The sequence below is a fragment of the Populus alba genome, chromosome 5 (assembly GCF_005239225.2).
Source record: "Populus alba chromosome 5, ASM523922v2, whole genome shotgun sequence".
Lineage (NCBI taxonomy): Eukaryota > Viridiplantae > Streptophyta > Magnoliopsida > Malpighiales > Salicaceae > Populus > Populus alba.
The window spans coordinates 13,577,941-13,603,009 of NC_133288.1; the positions used below are offsets into that span (position 1 = coordinate 13,577,941).

Consider the following 25,069-nt stretch of genomic DNA (forward strand, 5'->3'; position numbering starts at 1 on the left):
CAGGCACTACCATTTTTCATGTCCAATAGCTTCCTCTTCCCCAGCCATCGCAACTCCTCACCAGCAACCTCTATTGCACCAGCAGCAACAACTCCAGCCAACGACGACATCACCAACCAAAGGTGCACCTCCTCTCCTCTATTTTAGCCGTGAACAGCAGCAGTAGAGATTAGAGGTGAGAAAAAAACCGAGTAAACCGATAAAACCTAGAAAAAAATAACCAGCCGAATCGGAAAAAAAAAGCCAAGTAAACCGATTATTTTTTTTATAAAAATTTTTGGTTTGATTCAGTTCGGTTTCGATTTCCAAAACCTGAAACCGGAAAAACCCCAACCAAACTGAACCAATTCGGTTTAAGGGGTACAATAAATATAAAGAAAAAAATGCGTTCTAATTTATAAAACATAATTAACCCTAGACACTCTCCAACGACTTCTTGCAGCCGCTCCTTCAATCCTCACGGCCGCACTTCACACAATTCACACTTTCACTCACTCTATAACAAAATCAAGTTAATCCATCTTCAATTCTTCATCCATATCCCTCCTTGGCTCTCCCACACCATCTTCATCTTCAAAACTAATAACCTAGCCAGTCAACCACATCCCTCTCCCACACGGCCACGAGTCGCATGACACACACCACACCGATACACCAAACCTCCAGAGTTCAAATCTAGCAAACCAGTCCCTCCCTCTTTCACACCCGAACTTGAATCGTGCCCCAACTCACACCAAGTATGATTTTTTTTTCTGTCAATCTCTGTTTTTATTTTTATTTTTTAACATATGCTTTGTGATTCTGTGTATTTGTTGGTATATCCTTACAAAAAAAATCAGAGTTTGAGCATTTTGTGTATTTTGGTTGATTTTTTTCTGCATTAATAAATTTGTTATTCTGTGTAGTGTGTATTCTGTGATTTAGCGTAGGGATGATTTTTTTTTTGTGCATTCTGTGTAGTCTGTATGATTCTGTTTCTATATGTTCCGTGTAATGTGTATATTGGGTAAAGCCCTGCATTGTCGTTCATTTTTGTAATGTGTTTTGTGTAATGTTATTCTGTGTCCTATATTTAGTCATTAATTATGTCACTAATTACATGAATAATTCTGATAAACATAATGGATATTTAAAATTATGTCACTAGTTGTTGATTTTTTCTGGACTAGTTTATAAAAAGTTGAAACAACACCTCAAAGACAGATAGGAAGAAAGAAATATGTTGAAATCTGATGAAGGAAAATTTGATGGTGTGAATTTAAGACTTCGGCTTGGCAGTGAACTTATTGTTATAAAAATCTGTTGCTATCTCCCGAAATGACTAAGAATCTGTTGCTTTTATAATATAGAATGTAAATCTATTCCTATTGCATCTCGAAATAGACTGTTAATCAAAATTTCAATTGTATTTGAGACTTAGGCTTGTGATTAGTACTTAAAAGTGCATGTTTATCAACGTTTTATATCATCATTTTGCACTTGAAATATCAATAACTCCTTAACTAAAGCATGTTTTATAATAACAAGTCTAATACTATAAAATGTCTTAATATATGGTAAATGTTCATCTTAAATGTAGGCCTATCACATAAATCAAAGGATTGATTGATGAATTCAACTACTGAAATTTTGAAGATAAAAAAGGGTGAAGCTTAGAAAAGAGATGTTGGTGCAGTCCAAACTAGAACATTGTTTGGTAATTGGGTTATATCTCGAGTTCTAGATGTCCAAATGATCTCAAATTCTTACAAAGATTTGGTAAGACATAGGCCTACAACTTTCATGTGGACACCAAGATCTAAGAAGGTCGTTTTCAAGTCCAAATTATTGCAACAACAGAGAAGTCTGAATCTGTCTTGCAGCCCAAACAATGTTCAGTGTTCAGCCCATATCTTGAGTTCTAGAAGTCCAAATGACCTCAATTTTTTTTTCCTGGAAAGCTAAGAGAATTTCCTAGAACTTTCATGAGTACATATGGTTCCAGTTCTGATGTTAGCAATGATTTTTTATTCAGACAAGAAGATAAGGATTTTCACCAAGTCAAGATGTGGCCAGCCACTCAACAAGTATTCATCAAATCAATAGTTCCAAATTTTGGCCTATAAAAGAAGGCATTTGCCATGCATTTAGGCATCTTGGTGTTCAGATCAAGATCATGCTCTTGCTCTCTTTCTTTGTATTTTGTAATGTTTAAGTTTTATTTGATGTTATATTAATCTCTTGTTTATGCTTTTCATTTCCTTTCCTTTATTTGTATAATTATGTTCTTATCTTGTTTATTTATGTTTCTTTCTTTCATTATGTTTAGCTAAATATATTATGTCAAGGTGAAAAGGTTATACTAATGGTGCAAGAATAAGTATAATATAAACTCAATATGGACTTTAATGCTTGATACTAACATGTTTTATATTTATTATCTTGCTCACTTTTAATACCTTGCTTATTAAATGGTTAATCTAGATTTGTGTTGAACAACCCTTGGTATAACAAATGCTTGGCACTTTCATAGCCCAACCGTATGGTATAACATACACCTGTACTATGAAAGGAACTTGATTTGTTGTTAACATAAGTTATTACCATGAATACCTGATAATATTTACAAGTATTGGCATTACTTGAACAAGATAATTAATGTAATCATGTTAACAATTATAATCTAATTGTAACCTCCTTTGTATGTGGTTTCCAGTTGAGTAATAAGAGTTTATACTATACTTGTTTGAAATACCATTAGTGGATCCTCTAACCTTGACATTTATTTTTATCATTGTTTAATCCTTACAGTAATCTTCCATCTCAAAGTTCTCATTAATTTCTTCATCTTCTCTTTTTTTTATTACTACTACTACTACTACTACTACTATTATTATTATTATTATTATTATTATTATTATTATTATTATTATTTACATCCTTGTTATATTTTATGTACGTTAAGTATGCTCTGTGTTTGGTCAAGGATCCTGACATTGTTGGTTTTGCCTTGTTCATTCGCATCAGAAATCTGTTTATATTATATAATATATCTCTTTGATCTTTTCATAAACTCAGTATATAGGCTGGAAACCTGTGATCCGATCTTTTAAATCATTCTCAAGTATAACAACGCCACGTACTGAGTATTATTATTATTATTATTACTACTACTACTACTACTACTACTACTACTACTACTATTGTTGTTGTTGTTGTTGTTGTTGTTGTTGTTGTTGTATTGTTATTTATAATTTATACAATTAACCTCTTTGTGGTTCGACCCCAGTCTTGCCGGGTTATTACTTCGACACTCCTGCACTTGGGAGAAGACATCAATCTTTTGGTCATGCCAACTTGGCTAATGGCAGTGAACTTAGGATTGGTAGATGTTTAGGCTAATATTATTTTCCATTTTGTTTTTTGTTTTTGCCTAACATTTAAGTTTTTATTAGTTTGATAGTTTCTTTGAATTTTAGTACATTTAAGTCTATTATAAATTATGGGTTTTTAACATGTTTTCATTATGTAAAAACATAAGGAAACTCCTCAAATTCAAAATGCTTCATCCACAAGCACTACACCAACATCAACCACTTCTCCAACTCCAAAAACTAACGCAGAATCAACCAATGTAGGATCCACCACAAATACAAAAGGTAAATAACCTCAAGTCCTTACATTTAGGATATGAAATGCTGATGATAAAAAAAAAAAGTCACAAATTTGGGATCACTTTACAAAACTTGATGTTGATCCTAAAGCTTTTAGAGCTAAATGTAATTATTAATGGCACAAGTAATATGTGGAGTCATTTAAAAGTGTGCAAGAAGTTTCCTTTTGTGGTTGATAAGAAACAAAAGGTTTTGGTATTGGAACCTAAGATAGAGAAGGGTGAATTAGGAGAACAAATGTGGGAAGTCTTAAGGCAATAGGTTATAATTATAATGAATGTAGACCAACACTAGCAAAGATGGTTATAATTGATGAGTTGCTTTTTAATTTTATGAAGGGGCGGGGATTTAAATTGTTTGCTAGGACTATGCAACCTAGATTTGACATTCCTTCTCGTTTCACTATTATGAGAGATTGTTTGAAACTTTATGTTGAAGAGAAGGATAGATTGAGGACAACTCTTATGGGTCAACGATTGTGCTTAACAACAGATACATGGACATCAATCCAAAATATTAACTATATGTGTTTAATAGCTCATTGGATTGATAATGACTCGAATTTGCATAAAAGAATTCTTAATTTTTGTCAAGTTTCCAATCATATGGGTGAGACAATTTGCCAAGTTATTGAGAATTATTTATTAGAGTGGGGGATTGATAAACTATTGACTATTACAGTAGACATGCAAGCTCTAATAATGTGACCTTTTCATATTTAAAGAATGTGATGAAAGATTGGCCAACTAATATATTGTCAAATGAGCACTTGCATATTAGATGTTATGCACACATTGTAAACCTCATTGTGTGTGATGGCTTGAAAGACATTAACGTTCCAGTTGTTAAGATTTGAAATGCAATTAGGTTTGTGAGATCTTCACCATCGAGGCATCTTGCATTCAAGAAGTGTGCTGGAAAGTTGCATATAGAGTATAAGAAATCATTGTGTTTAGATGTTGCAACTCGATAGATTTCAACTTATCTTATATTAGAAGCTGCTGAAAAGTTTGAAAAGGTGTTTGTGAAGTTAGGTGAAAAAGAACCTAGGTATATGAGTTACTTTTTTGGAGGTTAATGACACGACCAAAAGCTTGATGTCTTCTCCCAAGTGCAGGAGTGTCGAAGTAATAAATAACACGGTAAGACCGGGGTCGAACCACAGAGAGGTTAATTGTATAAATTATAAATAACAAGACAACAACAACAACAACAACAACAACAACAACAACAACAATAATAATAATAATAACAACAACAACAATAATAATACGCATTACGTGGCGTTGTTACACCTGAGAATGATCTAAAAGATCGGGTCACAGGTTTCCAGCCTATATACTGAGTTTATGAAAAGATCAAAGAGATATATTATATAATATAAACAGAATGTAAATAATAATAATAATAATAATAATAATAATAATAATACTAATAGTAATAATAGTAGTAGTAGTAGTAGTAGTAAAAGTAGTAGTAGTAATAAAAGAAGAAGATGAAGAAATTAATAAGAACTTTGAGATGAAAGATTAATGTAAGGATTAAACAACGATAAAAATAAATGTCAAGGTCAGAGGATCCACTAATGGTACTTCAAAAAAGTATAGTATAAACTCTTATTATTCAATTGGAAACCACACATAAAGGAGGTTCCAATCAGATTATAAATTGTTAACATGATTACATTAGTTATCTTATTCGAATAAAGCTAATACTTGTAAATGTTGGCAGGCATTCATGATTATAACTTATGTTAACAAGAAATCAAGTTCCTTTTTAGAAGAAAAAAGAAAGAGCTCTCAGTGAAAGAGAGAGAACCTAGAGAGAGACGCTATCCTCCTCCAAGGAGTTGATTCCCTCTTGTCCGCTGGCGCTTTTGCTGTTTGATTCTTCACCCGGTGGTTTTGATTGTCTGTTTCCACTAATCTTCTTCGTTTCCATGACTCCTTCACAATAATTCCACCTTAGCCTGATTTTCCCCCAATTTTTTTAGTTTCCCGCCTGTTCTTGTCTTCCCGATGGCCAAGAATAGGAGAAAGGCTACGTCCTCTGTAGCCCGTAGACAAGCCGCCTCTCCTGCAAATCTTGTTAGTCCCAAGGGTAATGGCCATGATGGGGAGGTTTCAGGGGTCGTGTCCCCCACGGTTGGCTCTGATGATGGTCCCGATGTAGTTGCTGGGGCCCCATCCCCTGATCTACCCCCCTCACCCCCACTTTCCCCTAGAGATGTGGGTCCAGCAATGGCGGTTGCTTCTGGCTCTCGGTTATTGGATGTTGTCCTGGTGGAAGACTGCTCTGGTGGTTCTGAAGATGGCATTCTTGGAGAGGATCAACTGGATTTAAATTTTACTGATGAAGACTGTGATTCCCCTCAAGGGCCTGAATTTCTCCCTGACCCGATCTTGCCTTCCCCGATGAACCCTTCAGAGAAAGTCCATTCCTTTTCGCACCCACAAAGTGGCATGCCCCCGGGTCCTACCTCTGGAGTGCTTGAGCATGCTCCCCCCTCTGGTGTAGGTAATCCTTTCCCTGGCCCTAGTACTAGTAAATGGAGAGATATTCTTGTTTCCAATAGATCCAATTCTTCTTGCACCAGGCTTAGAAATTATTCACTTAATCACTTGTCTAAATCATGTGCTATTTCTCAAGAGGATATCATGTCTCAGTTTGATATTTGGAATGTTTGTGTTGTGGGTTACATTTCTGGAAAGAGCCCTGGGTTTAAAGCTCTTAATGGTATCATATCCAATGTTTGGAAAACTGAAGCTACCCTCACGATTCATGAAACGGATTGGCTGATTTATCGTTTTAAGTCTAAGGAAGCGAAACTTGCTGTTCTTCGGGGAGGCCCTTATCTTGTGTATGGCCGGCCTCTTGTCCTCCGGCCGATGACAAGGTTCTTTGATTTCTCCAGCGAAGAGATGTCGAGGGTGCCGGTCTGGGTTAAATTTCCATGCCTTCCATTGTGTTGCTGGTCACCCATCTGTCTGTCAAAGATTGCTAGTGTAATTAGAAGGCCTATTCAGTGTGATCAGCTGACCTCCAGCCTATCCCGCATGTCTTATGCTAGAGTGCTGGTGGAAATCGACTTGCTTGAGGAGCTTCGTCAATCTGTGGAGATATCTCTTCCAGAAGGTCTTACACTACATCAAAAGGTGGTTTATGAGTCCCTGCCCAAGTACTGCAATTTTTGTCACGTTCTTGGCCACACTCGTCTTCTCTGTTCCAAGGCCGCAGCTTCCTCCAATAAGGTTCCTTGCCCTCAACCGCAGAATTTGGATGTTGCTGCTAGGGTGAATGTTTTTGATAGATTGGGCCCCCAGCTGCCACCACAGTCTTCTCCTTCTATAGAGCAAGATCAACCCCAAGTCAATATTGTTCATCAGGTTTCTGAGGAGAATGTGATGCCAGAAGCTGCTCTTGATCATTCAGCTGGGTGGGTTACTGTGGATTCACGCAAATCTAGTAAGCGTAAGGGGAAGGCTGTTGTGGGTTTTGACCAGGTGCTAGATGCAACCTCCCCAGCTTCTCCCACTCCTCCTGTTGGCAAAGGTATTGATCAGCTCCCTACTCATTCTCCTAGACCGGATTCATTGCTTGGAAACTCTTGTGAAGTGCATGCTCAGGATCCTCCTCCTGCTCCTACTGTTCCATTGATTGTTCCCTCTTGTGATGAGGTGGCTTGTAATCCCCCCTTGCCATTGGCAACTAATGTGTATGGGGTTGGGAATATTGTGAAAGCTCCTTTTATTGATATGGGAGTAGCTGCTCAGTGTGGGGTTAGGACCCGTAATCAAAAACAGCGAAGTCGTAGTGGAAGGGAATCCCCTTCCCCGGCCAATCCATGATTATCTATAGCTGGAATATCAGGGGGCTGAACAACCCCCTGAAGCAGCATGAGGTGGTCAGCCTCATGAAGAAGAACAAAATTGATGTTTGTGGGTTACTTGAAACCAAAATGCTTCCTGCCAGAGTTGCTTCCATGCACAAACTTAGGCTGAAGCATTGACAGTATTTGTCCAATGCAGCTATGGCTCACACGGCTAGAATTGTTGTTTTTTGGAACCCGGATACAGTTCATGTTGATTTGCTATCATCCTCAGCGCAAGCCATTCATCTTTCCATCTCCTGCTTAATCACCCAGTTGAAATTCAAGGTCACTTTTGTATATGGTTTTCACTCTATCACTGCCAGGCGTCCTCTTTGGGAGGAGTTAAGGAGATGGAACTCCAATCACCCCTAGCTGGTTCTTGGAGATTTTAACTCTTTGCTTTCCTCTTCTGACAAGCACAATGGTGAGGCCGTCTCAGCTTATGAAGTTTCTGATTTCAATGATTGTTGTTTTGACACTGGCCTTCGGGATGCTACCTATACTGGCTGCCATTACACTTGGTCAAACGGTATGGTTTGGAGTAAGCTTGATAGAGTTCTTATCAATCCCTTCTGGTCCTCTTTGCATAGTTCTGCTCATGTGCACTTTGCCACTCCTGGTGCATTTTCAGACCACTCCCCAGCTGCAGTGAAGTTGGACTCTTATGTACAGGGTAGGCGCAACTTCAAATTTTTTAATATGTGGGCTGCTCATGATCAGTTTCTGGGTGTTGTTTCTTCTTGTTGGTTGACGCAGGTGTATGGCACGCCTATGTACACCTTATGCCGCAAGCTGAAGCTACTGAAGGGCCCCTTGAAAGAGCTTAACCGGCTTCATTTCAGCCATATTTCTGAGAGGGTCTCCAGCCTTGAGTCCCATTTTGATCAGATCCAATCTGCTTTCCAACATGATAGAGACAACCAGTCCTTGTTTGAGCAGGACAAGGCTCTTCGCTCTAAGCTCTCTTCTCTAAAGTTTGCAGAGCACCAGTTTTTCAGCTAGAAAATAAAATGTAAATTTCTCCAGGACAGTGATCGAGGGTCCAAGTTTTTCCACGCTCTCATGGGGCACAACCACAGGAGGAACTTCATTCCAGCCACCACATGCAGCAATGGTCGGATCACTACCTCTCTTAAGGATGTGGGGGACGTCTTTGTGGCATACTATCATCAGTTGCTGGGTTCTTCGAAGTCTACCATTCCCCTGGATAGTGCTACAATTCAGTGTGGTCCGTGTCTCTCCTCTTCTTCCCAGGGCTCTCTCTTATCCCCGGTCTCTCATGAGGATATTCGTCATGTTGTCTTCAGTATTGCTAATGAAAGAGCCCCTGGTCCAGATGGATATTCCTCCTTCTTCTTTAAGTAAGCTTGGTCTATAGTTGGTGGGGATTTTTGTGCTGCCATTCAGGATTTCTTTGTTTCGGGTAGGCTGCTCAAACAAGTTAACCACTCCATAATTGCCTTGGTTCCCAAATCTGAGAATGCCTCTTCCCCCTCCGATTATAGGCATATCTCCTGTTGTAACGTAATCTATAATCTACAAAGTCTTGTCCAAGATCTTAGCTGGCCGGCTAGCTCTTGCTCTTCAGGATATTGTCAACCCCATGCAGAATGCGTTCTTGGGGGGGAGACATATGAGTGACAACATTAATTTGGTCCAGGAACTTCTCCGCCAGTATTGTAGGAAGCGCTCCTCTCCACGTTGCATGATGAAAGTGGATTTTAGGAAGGCTTTCGACTCTGTTCAATGGGATTTCTTGGAAAGTCTTCTTTGTCATCTTGGTTTCCCTGCACACTTTGTCTTGCTGGTCATGCAGTGTATATCATCTGCGTCTTATTCAGTGGCTGTGAATGGTGATATTCATGGGTTCTTTTCGGGCAAGTGTGGAGTGCGTCAAGGAGACCCATTGTCTCCGTATCTTTTCATTTGCTGCATGGAATATTTTTCAAGGATGCTCTCTCTAGCATCTCAGCAGGATGGGTTCAGTTTCCATCCCAAGTGTGCGATTCAAGGTATCTCCCACCTTGCCTTCGCTGATGACGTCCTTCTTCTTTGTCGCGGAGACCTCTCTTCAGTCTCTTGTTTTCTCCAGCAGCTTAATCTCTTTGGCCAAATTTCTGGTTTACACATTAACCCACAGAAATCGTCCATTTTCTTTGGAGGTGTGGGCACAGAGCAAAAGCATTCTATTCTCTCAGCTACTGGATTTAGTGAAGGGCAGTTTCCTTTTACTTACCTTGGAGTCCCTCTTAGCCCGCATAGACTGCTAGCAAGCCAATTCACTCCTCTTCTGCAGGACCTGAAATCGTCTATCCAAGGCTGGATGGGTAGATATCTTACTTATGCTAGGCGCTTGGAGCTCCTTCGATCGGTTCTATTTGGGAAGGTCCAGTTCTGGTTGAACATATTCCCTGTCCCTGCAATTGTGCTCAAGCAAATAATTAGCATATGTAGAAATTTCCTCTGGACTGGTGATGCATGTCGTGGTTCCTCTGCTATTGTTGCTTGGAAGACTGTTTGTCTTCCTAAAAATGAGGGTGGCTTGGGTTTGTTTGATCTCCTTGCCCGTAACAGTAGCTTTCTCAGTAAGCAGTTGTGGCACATTCATCTCAAAAAGGACTCGGTTTGGATTCGCTGGATACATCATTTCTATTTGAGCAGTGACTCCATCTGGTCTGTCCAGGTGCATCACTCGTCTTCCCCTTTGTGGAAGGCCATCATCAATGTTCGGGATGCTATCTCTCAACATTGTGGGGGATCAGAGGAGGAGTGTGTATCCTTGATGCGAGCCTGGTCTACTTCAGCTGGTCCTTTTCTTGCTCATGCATATGATTTCTTCAGGCCGGTTGGTTTAATTGTCCCATGGGAAAGGGTTGTCTGGGAGCAGTGGTCACTTCCAAAATACAGCTTTATATTATGGTTGGCGGTTTTGGGAAAACTCAAAACTCGGGACAGGTTGTGGTTCATTCCGTCTAACCCCTCTTGTGCCTTCTGTAGGTGTGAAGCTGAGACCCATGCTCATTTGTTTTTTGCTTGTAGTTGGACGGGCAGGCTGTGGGGAAGGATAAAAGATTGGCTTCGAATAGGTAGAAGGATGTCGTCCATCAATAGTGCTCTACGTGGGTTATTCCATAAGAGGTCCAATCTTGTGGCTCGCATGCGTAGAGTCTCCTTGGGTATCTCTGTGTATCTTATCTGGGAAGAAAGAAATAATCGGGTCTTTGATGATAAATCTAGGGAGGTTGATGTCATGTTCAGGAGATTTCAAATTCTGTTTTATACGGTGTTCCATTTTCATGAAAAGGATCACCTCCAATTGGTTGTAGGGTGACTGCCTGGTATCTTAAGGTGCCCAGTGTTGTGCATATGAGGTTTCCTGCTATCTGTGTTGCTTTGCATGGCTCTTTGGGGTGCATTAATTTCCTACATGCTTTATGCCGGGCCCTCCACTAAATTCATGTGGGGCATGTCCCTTGCTTTACTATCGTTGGTTTCTCAGCTGCGTTGGTTGCATGTCCCATGCAGATGATGTTCTTGTGGCTTTCAGCTATGGGAATGATGCCACGTTGCCTTGTCTGTTTCCTGTTGCATTGGCTCTCGGCTTTCTCGTGGAGTCCAGTTTATGGGATTGTTGCCTTGCTGGCTTCTTCTGTCGCCGTGCTCTCGGCTTCTCCTTCTACTGCTGCATGGCTCACGTATTGCTTCATGATTAGTACTTAAAAGTGCATTCTCATTAAGGTTTTATATCATCGTATTGCACTAAAGTATCATTAAATTCCCTAACTACAACATGTTTTATAATAACAAGTCTGATAATATAATATATCTTTAATTTATGGTAAATGTTTATTTTGAATGCAGTTATATCTCACAATTCAAAGGATTTATTGATGTGATTAACTATTGAAAGTGAAGAGACAAAAAGAGGACTAGGCTAAGAGAAGAGATGCTGGTTCAATTCCAAACTCGAACACCATTCGGTTATTGGATCATAACTGGAGTTGTAGAACTCGGATTTAGGTCTACTTTATATGAATCGAAAAGCTAAGACATAGACCTACAACTTTCATGAAGAGTCCAATACTCAAATCTGCCGTTTTCAAGTTCAAATCTTAGGAACAACGGAGAAGTCGGAACCTGTCCTGCAGCTCGGACACTGTTCGGTTTTCAGCTCATATCTTGAGTTCTAGAAGTCCAAATGATCTCTGGTTTTTTTTGTTGGAAAGCTAAGACAATTTCCCACAGCTTTAATGGAACAAAGGGCTCTAATTATGATGTTAGCAATGACGTTTTGACCAGCCAACAATATCAATAACCAGCCAATAATGTCAAGAACCAGCAGCCAACATTGTCAAAAAACCAGCCACCAAATCAATGGTTGGCCACCAATAAATAGTTTGTCAACCAATCAATAGTTCTAATTTTTAACCTATAAAAAGGAGGCATTTGCCATGTATTTAGATATATTATTTTTCAGATCAAAATCATCTTCTTGCTTTCTCTCTTTGTAATGTTCAAGTTTTCTTTCATGCTATATTAATATCTTGTTTATGCTTTTTTTCATTTCCTTTCCTATACTTAGTTAACTTATATCATGTTTATGTTCTTATATTGTTTATTTATGTTTTTCTTCTTCATTATGTTTAGCTAAGTTAATTATGTCAAGGTGAAAAGGTTTCACTAGTGGTGTTAGAATAGATATAATATAAACTCAACATGGACTTTAATGTTTATATCCAATAAAGATTGTTATTAACATGTTTTATCTTTTTATCTTACTAATTCTTAATACCTTGCTTAATGTTTAATCTAGATTTGTGTTGTATAACACTTGGTACATCAAATGCTTGATCCTTCATAGTTTTCGACCGACATCATTATTATGATAGGAACTTGATTTGTTGTTAACATAAGCTAGCAACATGAATGCCTGATGATATTTATAAGTATGGTGTTACTTAGATAAGATAATTAATATGATCATGTTAACAATTTATAATGAGCTAATAACGATAAATCATCTAATTGGAACCTCCTTTGTGTGTGGTTTCCAGTTGAGTAATAAAAAGAGTTTATATTATATTTATTTGAAATACCATTAGTGAATCCTCTAACCTTGATATTTGTTTTTATTATTGTTTAATCCTTACATCAACCTTACCTCTCAAAGCTCTCTTTATTATTACTACTACTATTATTATTATTTACATTCTTGTTATATTATATGTACGTTAAGTATGCTCTGTGTTTGATCAAGGATCCTGACATTGTTGGTCTTGCCTTGTTCATTCGCATCAGAAATCTGTTTATATTATATAATATATCTCTTTAATATTTTCATAAACTCAGTATATAGGCTGGAAACCTGTGACCCGATCTTTTAGATCATTCTCAGGTATAACAACACCACGTACTGAGTATTATTATTATTACTCTTAATATTACTATTATTATTGTTGTTATTGTTGTTGTTGTTATCGTGTTGTTATTTATATTTTATACAATTAACCTCCTTGTGGTTCGACCCCGGTCTTGCCGGGTTATTTATTACTTCGACACTCCTGCACTTGGGAGAAGACATCAATCTTTTGGTCGTGTCAAGTTTTTGGCGTCGTTGCCGGGGAAGGTAAGTATTGTATAAATTATATATTTCTTTTATTTTCTTTTGTTTTTACTTTTATTTGTTTTTCTAATTTTTTGTTCTTTTTCTTTTCTTTTCTTTGCACTTGCATGAGAGTTTGGACACGTACATTAAGTGGTAGATTTCTAGGAAATCCTCATTTTCTTTAGAAAACATGGCCGAAGAAGATAACCAGTCAATTCATAATGAGAATAATGAGAATAATCGTGCGAGAACACTTAAAGATCACATGAATCCAATAAGAACAAGTGCACCATCATGTATTGTTTTTCCTCCTGATGCGTCTCATTTAATTTTAAGCCAGGTATTATTCAACTTTTACCCACTTTTCATGGCTTAGAATTGGAAAAATCCATACTTGCATTTAAGAGAATTTGAAGAAGTTTGTAACACCTATAATGACTTAAATTGTAGCATGAACACCATCAGATTAAAGCTTTTTCCTTTTTCATTAAAAGATAAAGCTAAAACATGGCTACAAAATATTAGGTCAGGATCCATTCGTGCTTGGGATGAAATGCAACAACAGTTTTTAAAGAAGTTTTTCCCTTCTCATAGAACAAACTCTTTCAAAAGACAAATCACCACTTTCACTCAAAAACCAGGAGAAACATTTTACAAGTGTTGGGATAGATATAAAGACTTGCTTAACACCTGTCCTCATCATGGTTTTGAAAGATGGAGATTGGTTTCACAATTTTATGAAGGGTTAACACCTAAAGATAGGCAAATGATGGAATTGATGTGCAATGGAACTTTTGAAGATAAAGACCCTGATGAAGCAATGGAGTACCTAGACTTGTTAGCTGAAAATGCTCAAAATTGGGACACCACAGGCACGTGTGAGGCACCAGGTAAAACTCAACCTCATACATCTAATGGAGGCATGTACAACCTTAGGGAAGATCATGACCTCCAAGCCAAATTTACATCTTTAGCTAAAAAAGTTGAGGCACTAGAATTAAAAAAGAGTGGTCAGTTAAAATCTGTTCAAGAAATTGTGTGTCAAATTTGTGAAACTAATGAACACTCAACCAATGATTGTCCAACTTTGCCTTCTTTTAAGGAATGTCTCCATGAACAAGCCAATGCTTTAAATAGTTTTCAAAGGCCAAGTAATAACCCATACTCACAAACATACAACCCTGGTTGGAGAAATCACCCAAATTTCAGTTGGAAGAATGGTAACAATAATGCACAAACTTCACAGCCACCATTTCAAGCACACCATAATTTTCAAAATTCTCATGGATATGCACCTCCTTATGTTCCCCCTCCTAGAAGAAATCTTGAGGAAACACTGCATACATTCATTGAAAAGCAAGAGACAATCAACACTCAAAATGCTCAAACCATGGCAGATCTAAAAGATACTCTTGCAAAGTTCACATCTGCTCTTAGTTTTCAGGAGAAAGGTAAGTTTCCATCTCAACCACAACAAAATCCCAAAGGGCAATACAATTCAAGTGCAAGTGGTTCTGGAAACCAACATATGGATCAAGTCAAATCAGTCACTACTCTCCGTAGTGGTAAGGTTATTGAAAAACTCACTCTTGAACCTTGTGAGAAAGATGAAGAGTCTATCTCTGAGGGTAAGGAAGGGGTTGAACCTGAACATTGCAAAGAAAAGGCTGATTCACCGCCAGCACTTCCATTTCCTCATGCCATGACCAAACAAAGAAAAGTCAATCATAATTCTGATATCTTTGAGACTTTCAAACAGGTAAAGATCAATATACATTTGTTAGATGCTATTAAACAGGTACCGTCTTATGCTAAATTTTTGAAAGATCTGTGCACTGTGAAAAGAAAACTGAATGTGAAAAAGAAAGCATTTTTAGCCGAACAAGTAAGTGCCATTCTTCAAAATGATAATGCTTTGAAATATAAAGACCCTGGTTGTCCTACAATTTCTTGCTTTATTGGAGAACATAAAATTGACAGAGCTTTACTTGATCTTGGAGCTAGTGTTAATTTACTTCCATATTCGGTTTTTCAAAGTCTCAATCTAGGTGAGTTGAAACCTACTGCTGTAACTCTTTTACTTGCTAATAGATCTGTAAAAGTGCCTAGAGGAATAGTTGAAGATGTGTTAGTACAAGTTGATAAATTCATCTTTCCTGTGGATTTTATTGTGTTGGATACACAACCTGTTGAAGCATGCAATCCAATTCCTGTTATTTTAGGACGTCCATTTCTTGCAACCTCTAATGCATTAATTAATTATAGGAATGGAGTGATGAAGTTATCTTTTGGAAACATGACATTGGAGATGAATGTTTTTAACATTTACAAGCAACCTGGAGATAATAATGATTTACAGGAAGTAGATTTTATTGAAAAATTAATCTATGATCAATTTGAAAATTCTTCCAGTGAAACTGAGTTTAATGAATCTGAAGATTTGCAAATGGTTTATTTTCAGGAAAAGTCAAAGGCAAATAGTTGGAGACTGAAAATTGAGGAATTGCCACCACGATCAATTGAGTCCATACCTTCAAGTGTTCAACCACCAAAACCCGATTTGAAGCCATTACCATTTAATCTCAAATACTCATTTTTAGGAGAAAATGAAACTTTTCCGGTAATAATTTCTTCCAAACTTAATGTTCATCAAGAAGGTAAGTTATTACAAACTCTGAAAATGCACAAAAATGCATTAGGATGGACCATAGCTGACATAAAAGGAATTAACCCTTTGATTTGCACACACAAGATTTATTTGGAGGAAAATGCTAAACCATCTAGAGAAATGCAACGAAGGCTTAATCCTAATATGAAAGAAGTAGTGAAAAATGAAGTCATTAAGCTTCTAGATAATGGAATCATTTATCCTATTTCTGACAGCAAATGGGTAAGTCCTACCCAAGTTGTACCCAAAAAGTCTGGAGTTACTGTGATAACAAATGAGAAGAATGAGTTAATTCCAACTAGGACTATTACTGGTTGGCGCATGTGCATTGACTATAGGAAACTTAATTCAATGACTAGAAAAGATCATTTTCCTTTACCTTTCATGGATCAAATCCTAGAAAAAGTTGCAGGTCATGAATTTTATTGTTTCCTAGATGGCTATTCAGGTTACAATCAAATTGAAATTGCATTTGAAGATCAAGAGAAAACTACTTTCACATGTCCATTTGGTACGTTTGCATATCGAAGGATGCCTTTTGGATTATGTAATGCACCAGCCACGTTTCAAATATGCATGCTTAGCATATTCAGTGATATGGTTGAACGTTTGCTTGAAATTTTTATGGATGACTTTTCTGTTTTTGGTGATTCATTTGATGATTGTTTAAATAACTTGGAAAAGGTTTTGAACAGGTGTGAAGAGAAGAATCTTGTGCTGAATTGGGAAAAATGTCATTTTATGGTAACAAATGGTATTGTTCTTGGTCACATTGTTTCATCAATAGGAATTGAGGTTGACAAATCTAAAATCGAGTTAATTGCCAACTTACCAGCACCAAAATCTATTAAAAATGTTAGATCATTCTTAGGACATGCTGGTTTTTATAGAAGGTTCATCAAAGATTTTAGTGTAATATCTAAGCCATTATGTAACCTTCTAACAAAGGATAATGTTTTTGAATGGACTGAACATTGTAAAGAAGCCTTTGTTAAACTTAAAAGCTTGCTTACTTCTGCTCCTGTTATTCAACCTCCTGATTGGTCATTACCTTTTGAAATAATGTGTGATGCTAGTGATTATGCCGTGGGTGCTGTTTTAGGACAAAGAAAAGACAAGAAACCTTATGTGATTTACTATGCAAGTAAAACTTTAAATAGTGCTCAAATGAATTACACTACCACTGAAAAGGAATTACTTGCATTAGTATTTGCATGTGAAAAATTCAGATCTTATCTTGTTGGCTCACCTGTTATTGTTTTTAGCGATCATGCAGCGTTGAAATATCTTCTTTCTAAGAAGGATTCTAAGGCTAGATTGGTGCGGTGGATTTTGTTACTTCAAGAATTCGATATCACAATCAAGGATAAGAAAGGCACCGAAAATGTTGTCGCGGATCATTTGTCAAGATTGACAACTGATTCAAGATCTGACATCACACCAATTAATGACTACTTTCCTAATGAATCTTTACTTTCTGTCTCTACAATGCCTTGGTTTGCTAATATTGTTAATTTTCTTGTTTCAGGACATTTGCCAGCTCATTGGAGTACTCAAGACAAAAGAAAGTTCTTGAACGAAGTGAAGAACTTTTATTGGGATGACCCTTACTTATTCAAATATTGTCCTGATCAAATATTTCGAAGATGCATTCCCGACAATGAGGTAAGTAGTGTTATTAAATTTTGTCATTCTGAGGCCTGTGGGGGTCATTTCTCATCAAGAAAGACAACTGCAAAAATCTTACAATGTGGATTTTATTGGCCCACCATGTTTAAAGATACGCATGCATTCTGCAAAACTTGTGAAAAACTATCAAAAGTTAGGATCTATTTCAAAACGTCACATGATGCCTTTAAATACTATTCTTGTCATTGAAATCTTTGACTGTTGGGGTATAGATTTTATGGGTCCATTTCCTCCATCATTTTGGTTTTGTTTACATATTAGTCGCAGTAGACTATGTTTCAAAATGGATAGAGGCAATTCCAAGTCGTAATAATGATCATAAAACAGTGATCAAGTTTTTAAAAAGACAATATTTTGAGTCGATTTGGAATCCCTCGGGCCATGATAAGTGATGGTGGAACACATTTCTGTAACAAAGTCATTTGAGTCTTTAATGAAGAAATATGGAATTACACACAAAGTTACCACCCCTTATCACCCCCAGACAAATGGACAAGTAGAACTTGCTAATAGGGGAGATCAAACAAATCTTGGAGAAAACCGTTAACCCTAATAGGAAAGACTGGTCTTTAAGACTTAATGATGCACTTTGGCTTATCGAACTGCTTATAAAAACATCATTAGGTATGTCACCTTATAGACTAGTTTATGGGAAACCTTGTCACTTGCCTGTGGAAATTGAACATAAAGCTTATTGGGCTATTAAAAGCTTTCAATTCAAACCTTGATGATGCTAGTCAGCTGCGAAAATTGCAAATAAATGAGCTTGAGGAAATAAGAAATGATGCATATGACAATTCAAAAATTCATAAAGCAAGAATCAAAGACTTTCATGACAAGAAAAATACTGAGAAAAACATTTTAATGTTGGTCAAAAAGTGTTGCTTTATAATTCTCGACTCCATTTATTTCCTGGAAAACTAAGATCAAGATGGAGCGGTCCTTTCATTGTGAAACATGTGTATCCATATGGGGCCTGTGATATTGAGAATCCAAAGAATGGCAATGTTTTCAAGGTAAATGGGCATCGTTTAAAAAGTTTATTTTGACAATTTTTCAGTTGAAAATGACTATATTGAATTGAGTGATCCTGTATATAAAGATTGATTTTTTTTTTTCTCACATTGTTTTGTGTTTTGGTATAACTTTTGTTTTGCTAGTCTCTCTTTCACCCCGGTCAAATGGCGGATAACGGTACTCCGTGACTTAAGTCGGTTCTTTCAGTTTCCCAAATTACTGATATTTGTATATATTTGTACAATTCTCTGCTCTTTCTCCCTTCTTTGAATCTTTTCCCCAATTCTCATTTGAAAATGGACACCACTCTTGAAAAGTTAAAAAGGTATTTTCCCGCTCTGCCTCTAAATGCAATTACAAAAATTTACCGTGCTAGGTGTGCAAGATTGAGGTTGTTAATGAATCATGAAATTCCTGAAGATATTCGCTGGCTAATTGAAGCAAAGGTACGATTATCAGGTGAGTCCTCTAATTCTTTCATTTCACACATGCCTGGAACAGGTACAAGCACTTTTGCAAAGAAACGTCGTGCAAAACGACTGAAAGTCTGTCACAGATGTGCCAGATGGACTTGTAATGTGACATGTCGTTCTTTAGGAATGGTATCTGTAAACCGTGAAGATAAGATACAATTCATTAAGGATGGCCTGAGTAAGGGGTCTTTAGATAATCTTTTTGTTGACCCTTGAGACGCATCCTAGTGGAGATGTGCATCGTGTAATTCATGATTTATGGCCACAATTCCATAAAGAACATGATCGACTTATTCTTGGGAATCTGACAAAAAAAGACCCTGTTTGCCAGTTTTTAAGAAAACTGGATGGGAAGCCTATCCCCGACCCATAGAGGGCGTTTAAGCCGTTCTTGAACGTAAAACCAAGGGAAGATGTGAGCCACAATCACAACTACCTGTACATACATGATTTGTCAACATAAATAAATAAATAAATAAAGAGCGAGAGAGAGAGAGTGTGAGACAACAGCTGGCCTACATATAGGTGGTATGATTGCATTTTCAAATTCTCATCTATAAATTCTTCTTTTCCTACCCTTCATTTCTACTCAACCCATACATTCATCAAATATAGAAGTGTGTAGACATGGCAGGTTCCTCAAGTCATCCATCAGAAATATTTGTGTTTTCGGTGGATCCAGTCCTGGGAAAGAAAAAGAGTTTTTAGACTCAGCAAATCATCTTGGTCGGGTACTAGCTGAGAGAAAGATTCATTTAGTTTATGGGGGAGGTAGCCTTGGGTTAATGGGAGGTGTGTCAATGGCTGCATTAATGGGAGGCAGTCGAGTTTTGGGGGTTGTCCCCAAAGCTTTAGCACAAGGGGACCTCATTGGAAAAACAATTGGAGAGGAAGTACGGGTCCCAACAATGTCTGATCGGATGAATACAATGTTTAACCATGCTGACGCCTTCATTGCCTTACCAGGTGGTCTGGGCACATTGGAAGAGATCTTTCATATTTCCTCTTGGGCCCAACTGCACATTCACCATAAACCCATAGGTTTATTAAATGTTAATGGTTTTTATGATAAGTTACTATCTTTCCTTGATCATGCTGTGGAACAGGAATTTCTAACATCTTCGGCACGACAAATCATAATCTCTGCTGCTACTGCTGAACAATTGATTGACCAACTACAATCTTTCATCCTTGTAATTGATCCCTCCATGAGTCGCCTAAATTGGTCAACTACGGAAAGCCGTAAAAAGCTTAAATTGGATTTGAGCCTTAGTTTGTAAAAACTTTGTGTCTTTTGTTTTTATTATTATGTTTTGTTATTTCTTATATTTGTTTAAGTGTGTTTCAGGTTTGTTAGTGTTTGCTGTTTCAGGTGATGTCTTCTATACTCTTTCTTTCTGCCTTAGCACATTGAGGACAATGTCTCGTTTTGGTTGGGGGGAGAGGGTAGTTGATATATTAAAAAAAAAAATTATTAACTAACTGTGTTTTCTATTATTAAAACCATTTGACAACATTGTTATTAGGATAGCAGAGTATAGAGTCAGTTTTATTACCTCTTGAGACACATCTTAGTAAGTATCTTTATTAGGATGGTAGAGTAAGGAGGAAATTTTATTGACTTTAGAGACGCATCTTAATAAGTATCATTACCAAGGTCTATCATAATACTTCTTGAAATATTCAGGTTTACAAACTCTCACATTGTTATCACTTAATTCTGCTTATATACTCATTTAATAAGTATTCTTAAACCTTCATTTTCACACACACACTTTAACATATGATTGTGGGTTGCATATTGGATTTTTACATTATTCATGTTCTTTTGTTAAAGGTAACAACTAAAGGAAAGGGATAGTATATAATAAAAAAAAAACAAACAAACAAATTGAATATTAAAAAAAAAAAAAAAGTAGATAAGTTTGGTTCCGTAGCCTCCTTGATTTAAGCAATTAAGCCCGAAGGGGTGTTTTAACACCTAGTACCCTAAAGTCAACTGACTTGGGAGCTATTGGCCCAGTGCTTGTTATATGGGTTGAGGAGAAAGCTTAAGGGAATCAAACATTGCACTATCTACATATCAGTATCTACAACCCGAGTTACTAAGCTCGTAGGGGTGTCTCAACACCTGATGCCCTAAGACCAACTGGTCTGGGAGTCATTAGCTTAAAGCTCGCTATATGGGTTAATGATGCATTGTGTTTTAAGTTATATGTATATATACCAAAAAAAAAAAAAAGGTATTAATCCCAACCCAAGGTAGTTAACCTTAGAAAAACATTAGAACAGAATATTGTTTTCTTCCAATAAAAGCCTCATAATTTATGTTTTCATACATTGAGCACATAAAAGAAGGTTTATTAATATCTTGTTTAAAAAGTGTAAAGCAGATATATAAATTTAATGAGAGTTTGTTTATCTGGATAGATTAATGGAAGTTGAATGATGAATGCCTTGCTTTGTGGAACTTGCAAATTGTTTTTCTATTTTAACGCTTTGATTACTAGGGACTAGTAATAAGCTGGTTGGGGGGTGTGATTAGTACTTAAAAGTGCATTCTCATTAAGGTTTTATATCATCGTATTGCACTAAAGTATCATTAAATTCCCTAACTACAACATGTTTTATAATAACAAGTCTGATAATATAATATATCTTTAATTTATGGTAAATGTTTATTTTGAATGCAGGTATATCTCACAATTCAAAGGATTTATTGATGTGATTAACTATTGAAAGTGAAGAGACAAAAAGAGGACTAGGCTAAGAGAAGAGATGCTGGTTCAATTTCCAAACTCGACACCATTCGGTTATTGGATCATAACTGGAGTTGTAGAACTCGGATTTAGGTCTACTTTATATGAATCGAAAAGCTAAGACATAGACCTACAACTTTCATGAAGAGTCCAAGACTCAAATCTGCCGTTTTCAAGTTCAAATCTTAGGAAACAACGGAGAAGTCCGGAACCTGTCCTGCAGCTCGGACACTGTTCGGTTTTCAGCTCATATCTTGAGTTCTAGAAGTCCAAATGATCTCTGGTTTTTTTTTGTTGGAAAGCTAAGACAATTGCCCACAGCTTTAATGGAACAAAGGGGCTCTAATTATGATGTTAGCAATGACGTTTTGACCAGCCAACAATATCAATAACCAGCCAATAATGTCAAGAACCAGCAGCCAACATTGTCAAAAACCAGCCACCAAATCAATGGTTGGCCACCAACTAAATAGTTTGTCAAAACCAATCAATAGTTCTAATTTTTAGCCTATAAAAGGAGGCATTTGCCATGTATTTAGATATATTATTTTTCAGATCAAAATCATCTTCTTGCTTTCTCTCTTTGTAATGTTCAAGTTTTCTTTCATGCTATATTAATATCTTGTTTATGCTTTTTTTCATTTCCTTTCCTATACTTAGTTAACTTATATCATGTTTATGTTCTTATATTGTTTATTTATGTTTTTTTCTTCTTCATTATGTTTAGCTAAGTTAATTATGTCAAGGTGAAAAGGTTTCACTAGTGGTGTTAGAATAGATATAATATAAACTCAACATGGACTTTAATGTTTATATCCAATAAAGATTGTTATTAACATGTTTTATCTTTTATATCTTACTAATTCTTTAATACCCTTGCTTAATGTTTAATCTAGATTTGTGTTGTATAACACTTGGTACATCAAATGCTTGATCCTTCATAGTTTTTCGACCGACATCATTATTATGATAGGAACTTGATTTGTTGTTAACATAAGCTAGCAACATGAATGCTGATGATATTTTATAAGTATGGTGTTACTTAGATAAGATAATTAATATGATCATGTTAACAATTTATAATGAGCTAATAACGATAAATCATCCGATTGGAACCTCCTTTGTGTGTGGTTTCCAGTTGAGTAATAAAAAGAGTTTATATTATATTTATTTGAAATACCATTAGTGAATCCTCTAACCTTGACATTTGTTTTTATTATTGTTTAATCCTTACATCAACCTTACCTCTCAAAGCTCTCTTTATTATTACTACTACTATTATTATTATTTACATTCTTGTTATATTTATATGTACGTTAAGTATGCTCTGTGTTTTGATCAAGGATCCTGACATTGTTTGGTCTTGCCTTGTTCATTCGCATCAGAAATCTGTTTATATTATATTAATATATCTCTTTTAATATTTTCATAAACTTAGTATATAGGCTGGAAACTTGTGACCGAATCTTTTAGATCATTCTCAGGTATAACAACGCCACGTACTGAGTATTATTATTATTACTCTTAATATTACTATTATTATTGTTGTTGTTGTTGTTGTTGTTATCGTGTTGTTATTTATAATTTATACAATTAACCTCCCTTGTGGTTCGACCCCGGTCTTGCCGGGTTATTTATTACTTCGACACTCCTGCACTTGGAGAAGACATCAATCTTTTGGTCGTGTCACTTCACTTCTATCTTTCAAGTCTGGCTGTTGTATTTTTGTAGGCTTTGTGTTTGTTTGCTCGATGGCTTGTAGCTTGGTTGTTTTTGAACTCGTGACCCTATTTATCAAATATTGTCTTGTAATAACTGTAGGCTTGGCTTTTATTTCTCTTTTGTTTTCTTTGTGCCGGAAAAGTTTTTCCGGGAGCGATTACAAAATTTACCGTTCCCCCTGGCTTGAGCTTTGTACAGTTGTTTTATTGGCTTTCTTGGTTTCCAGTTAGTCCTAACTTTTTGATCTATATATTTCTAATTGATCGACTCAGTCTTGGGGAATCTGAAAAAAAGAAAGAAAACAAGTTCCTCGACCAATAGAGGGCGTTTAAGCTGTTCTTAGCGTCAGGTGTCGGTTACAAATTAACCATACATTATGGGCCATGAAAGTACCAAGTATTTGTTTTTAGTACAAGTGTTATACAACATAAATCTAGATTAACCATTTAACAAGCAAAGTATTAAAAAATTGTGGGCCAACAAGATAACAAATATAAAACATGTTAGTATCCAACGTTAAGGTCCATGTTAAGTTTATATTATACTTATTCTTACACATTAGTGTACCCTTTTCACCTTATAACTGACATACTTAACTTAGCTAAACATAATAAAAGAAAGAAACATAAATGAATAAACCGTTATAAGAACATAAATGAGAAAGAAGTTATACTAAGTAAAGAAAGGAAATGAAGTGCATACTTGATATTAATGAAAGTGTACAAAACATAAGCAATACAGGAAAAGAGAGAAGCAAGAGCATGATCTTGATCTGGAAACCAAGATGCCTCAATACATTGGTAAGTGCCTCCTTTTATAGGCCAAAATTTGGAAGTATTGATTTGTTGACTAATTGATGAGTGGGTGGCCACAACTTTGACTTGGTGACAATTCTTATCTTCTTGTCTGAACAAGACATCATTAATAACATCATAATTTGCCCAGAATGTTCTAGGAAATTGTCTCATTCTTTCCAACAAAAAAAAAGATGACGTCATTTGGACTTCTACAACTCAAGATATGGCTGAAACACTAAATAGTGTCTAGGCGTAGGACAGCTTTCGGGACTTCTTCGTTGTTCCTTCAGTTTGGACTTCAAAACGGCCTTTTAAATCTTGGGCCTCCTCAAATGAAAGGTTAGCCTTTGTCTTACCTTTCCATCCATATAAAATGGACCTAAATCCGAGATCTAGAGCTCCTGATTATGATCCAATTACCGAGCAATGTTCCGGTTTGGACTGCATCAGCATCTCTTTTCTAAGTTTGGCCATCTCTTTGTCCTTTCACTTTCAATACTTAAACTCATCATTCAATCCTTTTATTTATGTGATAGGCCTGTATTTAAGGATGACCATTTACCATATAAATTAAGGTATCTTATTAGTATCAAACTTGTTATTATAAAATATGTTTTAGTTAAGAGTTATTGATACTTCAAGTGCAAAATGATGATATAAAACATTGATAAACATGCACTTTTAAGTACTAAATCACACCCCCCCAACCCAGCTTATTACTAGTCCCTAGTAATCTAAAGCGTTAAAATAGAGAAACAATTTGCAAGTTTCACAAAGCAAGGCATTCATCATTCAACTTCCATTAATCTATCCAG

General features: G+C 36.5%; 1 protein-coding gene and 2 pseudogenes across 1 annotated transcript; 2 read left to right on the forward strand and 1 right to left on the reverse strand.

The window, feature by feature from the left end:
• The first annotated feature begins 5,671 nt into the window (after positions 1-5,671).
• LOC140955632 (uncharacterized) lies at positions 5,672-11,237 on the forward strand. Its single transcript, XM_073409405.1, has 10 exons — positions 5,672-7,442; positions 7,682-7,809; positions 7,942-8,190; positions 8,281-8,469; positions 8,551-8,885; positions 8,952-9,048; positions 9,134-10,479; positions 10,564-10,700; positions 10,829-10,934; positions 11,024-11,237. Exons 1-10 carry the CDS (start codon positions 5,672-5,674, stop codon positions 11,235-11,237), a joined length of 4,572 nt encoding a protein of 1,523 aa, XP_073265506.1.
• A 2,489-nt stretch (positions 11,238-13,726) lies between these two features.
• LOC118028807 (small nucleolar RNA R71) lies at positions 13,727-13,837 on the reverse strand (annotated as a pseudogene).
• A 101-nt stretch (positions 13,838-13,938) lies between these two features.
• LOC140955633 (uncharacterized) overlaps positions 13,939-25,069 on the forward strand; it is a 78,913-nt pseudogene continuing 67,782 nt past the window's right edge.

Excerpts from the sequence above, each read along its gene's own strand:
- LOC140955632 (XM_073409405.1), top strand. The coding sequence starts at position 5,672 with ATGGCCAAGAATAGGAGAAAGGCTACGTCCTCTGTAGCCCGTAGACAA. Across the intron at positions 8,191-8,280 it reads CAGTGAAGTTGGACTCTTAT|GTGTATGGCACGCCTATGTA; the intron begins GTACAGGGTAGG and ends TGGTTGACGCAG. Across the intron at positions 8,886-8,951 it reads TATTCCTCCTTCTTCTTTAA|GCTGCTCAAACAAGTTAACC; the intron begins GTAAGCTTGGTC and ends TGTTTCGGGTAG.